The sequence below is a fragment of the Boleophthalmus pectinirostris genome, unplaced genomic scaffold (genome assembly GCF_026225935.1).
Source record: "Boleophthalmus pectinirostris isolate CB_2022bp ecotype Guang Dong unplaced genomic scaffold, ASM2622593v1 HiC_scaffold_10, whole genome shotgun sequence".
Taxonomy (NCBI): Eukaryota; Metazoa; Chordata; class Actinopteri; order Gobiiformes; family Gobiidae; genus Boleophthalmus; species Boleophthalmus pectinirostris.
In genome coordinates this window covers 15,665,544-15,670,066 of record NW_026570971.1, presented here as the reverse complement: position 1 = coordinate 15,670,066, position 4,523 = coordinate 15,665,544, and the positions used below count along the sequence as shown (strand labels likewise).

Below are 4,523 nucleotides of genomic sequence, written 5' to 3'. Positions count from 1 at the left end.
TTTTCTGTGTTTTTAAATTTTTTTTTATTTTTTGTTAATCTGAGATGGCCCAAACAGAAATCTGATACCTGTCCGTGTCCTGCAATTCCTGCTATTATTTGTGATTAACAAAGAGTTGCTGTTTTTCCACTTGGCCCTTACACAAAGCATTTGGGCCTGACAAAGGGAAGCCAGAGCAGGATGGATGAGTGTTACCTGAGGGAGATGTCCTAGTGAGAGATTAAGTGTTGTGCAGCTGAGAAGTAACTGTCAGTTTGTCTATATCTACACCAAAGTTTGTCCTGTACATGCAGGAGAAGTGTTTCAGGCAAATGGTGCCTATATATTAGCCAGCTATTTCTTTTAGTATTTTCAAGGGTGCTTGTCGTTAAATAAAGCCAGAACTGTTTTATAGACCAGCATACAACACTGCAAACAAACAAATATCTAATCTACACTTCAAAGTAAGCTACATCAGAATCTTGGTGATCGTGACTGTACTGATGTTTCTATCCAGCAGTGAACTGGCAGTTCAGTAATTTCGCATTAACTCAGATTATGGCAGGCCTGGCCCCTTATAAAGCAGATTAGTGTTGTGTGTGTCTGTTGGTTGCTGGCCCTGTCTGCCACCTTGTTATGGCTGCTTCTCCTTAATACTACAAGATATGCTGCTCATAGGTCACTGGAGTGGTGATCAGAGGGGGAGGGACCTTTTATATACATTGTTATTTGCTAGTGGTGTATAGACAATCTCATAATATGGGGGATGGTGGGCTATAGTGTATTGTATAAGGCAAGCCCACTCTGCTAAAAGTATGAGAACACACTCAATACCATAGGCCAGCAGATAGTTTCACACTTTAATGCAAACGCAACTCACAAGGACCTGTGTGGCCTCGGTTTCTCTTGGTAAATACTGAGTACAACAGTTTTTCTCTTGTTGAAAATGCTCTGGTTCCTGTTTGTATTTTTCTTCTAAACAGGTAGTTCCAATAATGAAATGAAAAGATCTTTTAGCCCTTTTCTTGAGAAAAAGAGACATCTTACCATTCCTGGTCCATATTTTAATGGTTTTGTGTTGGGGAGTGCACACAACATCAAACCAGCACAGGGAGCAGAAGGATGAACAGCAGAGAGGAGAGGCCCACTGGAGAGATGTGAGCAAGATGCGTCTTTGATAACTGGTGAACTGGTTCTGTCAACATCAACAGCTGTGCGTGCCTGTCCATGTGTGTCTATGTGCTCACAGTGCATGCATGCGTTCATAAATTGGCCATGCTGTGTATTTGTGGAGCATCTTCCTCAGGGGCTTTTGGGATCTCATTTACGGTAGGCAGAAAAGGTCCATTCGTTCAGGGGTTGCCATTTAAGCTTGGATGATTCTATACTTTTTATGAAGGAGAATAGCCTGGCATGTAGCTCTGTCCGTCTTTTTACAACATGATGCAATGGATTCTTTCAAACACACTCACTGTACATGCAAATGGAAAAAGCTTGTTCCTTCACAGGGGATATTTATAGCCTCTATCTGTGTGCCCAGACACTATAATATTCTTGCATTAGCATTTCAACATTGTCCTAATGAACTGTTTCTTATTTTCATCATCAGTTGGTGTTGCTGCAGTGTGCTACCCTCCCTCTGTCCTGCTTTCGTCTCCACACATACACACACCATCTCTCCTTTATACTCTCTCTAATTCCTTCATCCCTCCCCCTGGTTTCCAACTTGCTATTACACAGCATCACCCTCTCTCTCTCCCCTCACACTCTCTTTGGCTGGAGCGCATGCACACAGCGAGAGGGGGGGTGGGTTTTCAAACGACATGTGAGGATCTCCTCAACTGCCGGGGCCGGCCAGGACTTTTCAGGAAGAAGAGGAGGTATACTGCAGTGACCGTCTCCCTTGTTGCCGCTTGACTGCCTCCGTCCTCACTGTCTTCCTCCCTTCTTCTCCACTTCTGCCAATTACACCATGGACCTGCCCGCTGCTTGTTGCTAAGGGGGAGCCAGCCGTGCAAGTGCAGCCGTGGGGAGTGCACACAGCGCCGCGTGGAGTGGAGAGGAGTGGACGCACCTTTTATTTGGTCGATAAGGTAATGAGCAAATGCAGCAATAGCAAGGTGTCACAGATGTTGCATGACATAAGGTTTCGTTCCAAGTGTCTATGGTCCACAGTGTATACCTTGAACTACGGTAGAATCTACCACTGCACTAACTTGCCTTTTTAGGACTCAGAAGCATGAAGCTTGTGTATGAAGTGCAGAATACATATTCCTGGCATGTATTTGACACACTTTATCAGCTCACAGACAGGCCCTCTTCACTCACAGCTTCTTCCACTGGGACCTATCCACTCAGTATTGTTTCTTTCAAGCAGGTGCTATGCAATCCATAACGCCTGTCTATCTTTATGCCCCTGAGATGCACACTGCAAAGATTAGCTGCCTAATGTGCTCAGACTCCTAAAAGAGCAGCACGGCATTGGCCAATAGGAAGTGCTGTCTTTTCTGCTGCACTATACTTGTAATAACAAACAGCAAGGTAAGAACAGGTGATTGCTTCTGCGCTCATGCATGTCACTAAGCCTGCATTAATACAGTCAGGTGTGAGGTGAACAAGCCACAGAGAACTAGAGTCTCCTGTTGCTACCAGCACACAGGAATCAGCACTTGTTAAAAACTTGCAGAGTTGCATATTTCTCAGATCCTACTGCCTTAGGCGTCCCTTTGGCAAGATGCACTGTTACTAATTGAATTCACGTATGAACAATTTATACTGTGCCTGCATAAAATCCTGTCAAGAGATTACATTCCACCTTCAATACATTGAACACTACAGCGAAAGCTGTATTCTATTAATGTCTGATTGTGCAAATGATTGTGTAGTAGCCCATTGTGTAGTAGCCCATTTAAGTCTTGACAAAAGGTCATGGAAATGGTTTAACCTGTTTAAATGGTTAGGAACCCTCAGTGGTAAAGGGTAGAAAAGCTATGGGGGCTTGTTGAAGCGTTCGGCAACTGACGGTATGGAAATCCTTATTAAGCGGAATTAAATCTCCAGAGAGATTGTACAAGAGGGAGGGTCGGGTAGTGGGGATGCAGGCTGCAGAATGGGAGGGTGTGGAGGCTGTAAATAAATTGGCTTGAAAGCAATAGAAGTAACATTGGATTTGAGAAAGCATCATATGATTGCAGTTAACCAACACTTAGGCACGTGAGAACAACCAAGCCAATGAATCATACTTACTGGAACATAAAATGCTATACTTTACTTACTGTTTAAGATTAATGTGTTAGTTAATATGCATCGTCCACCTGAGCCTGTTATCTGTCCCCTCAGTGACAGGCATCCCATTTCCCAGACACACAGTTTTTCGGCAGCTGAATGTCACAACGATAAAAGACTGTGAGGAATTTTTGCTCCCCAGGGGAATAAAGAAGCTGACTGATGTTTATCAAATCGTCATCTTACATTCTGCCTGTGTCTCTCATAGTGCTCATGTTGTGCCTCTATTTCCTTGACAGGGTTGTTTTTCAGTACAAGATGGCAGAGGGGTCGAGGGAGCAGGGAGCACCAGGCAGCACAGATCCGGAGGAAGACTCGCCTAATATGATCGTCTACAGAAAGGCAAGTCGCAAGTCTATATGGTGGGCGGGATCTCTATGCAGACAAGAATGCAATGACCCGTGACAGTCCTGACAGCCCACTGGTTCATATCAGTGTGGTGTCAGGTGTCGGGAGGGCTCCATCCCACTCTCTGGACCATCTTTCCAACCATCCATCCAAGTTGAACCCTCCACAGCACTAATAAGACTTCATCAGGCTTTTGGACCAATGAGAGATCCTCCAACCAGTGCCAGGGTAATTGCCTCATCCCGTAGGCGCCTCACTTTCAATAGCTGATTGGAGAGGTATCGGTTGTCTAATTACAAGGATGAGGACTGAGATCTCTCCAGAGCTGGGATGGATTTTGTGACGGACAGTGAGAAAAGTTGGTTAGTGGTCCTCTTGGCTTGTTATTTCTCTGCCGGTTTTACCGTGACAGACCACTCCGGAAAAAGGAGACAGCCTCTTTTGATCAGGTTTAAACCATGGAATGTGTCACTACTGCTGCGTTGATTACAGTAGAAATGTGATCGGAGTAAGCTGGAGTTGACAAGTCCTTTCCCCGTCAGTCACACCAGGTGTTTCATCTTGCTTTAGCTGGGTATCCTTTCAGACAGGCAGTTATACTCCCCATAGAATGTGGTTTGCACATTCAATTTTAGATAATGCAGCTGACGTATCTTCTGTCAGTGGGTAGGTGGAAAACAGGGGCGCAAAGGTAGATTATTGTTTTGAAAAACCCAATAGTAATTGAATTGCATTATGATCAATTTAACAATGCCTAGAGCAAGTAGCTAACGATTCTGTCATCATACAAGAGGCCTACAGTCACACATGTACTACTGTATAGGTTATAGCTAATGTCTGTTCTAATTCATAGCCAAATCACAATTTTAAAAAGTGTAATTTAATCATATTTTAGTGAGCATTACAACATT

At 44.1% G+C, this 4,523-nt stretch overlaps 1 protein-coding gene across 1 annotated transcript in view; it reads left to right on the top strand.

Moving 5' to 3' along the window:
* Nucleotides 1-3,522: 3,522 nt before the first annotated feature.
* LOC110155560 (regulator of G-protein signaling 6-like) overlaps nt 3,523-4,523 on the top strand; it is a 31,077-nt gene continuing 30,076 nt past the window's right edge. The window contains exon 1 of the mRNA XM_020919689.1: nt 3,523-3,606. Within this exon, the coding sequence (XP_020775348.1) occupies nt 3,523-3,606 (84 nt within the window). The remainder of the gene's footprint in view (nt 3,607-4,523) is intronic.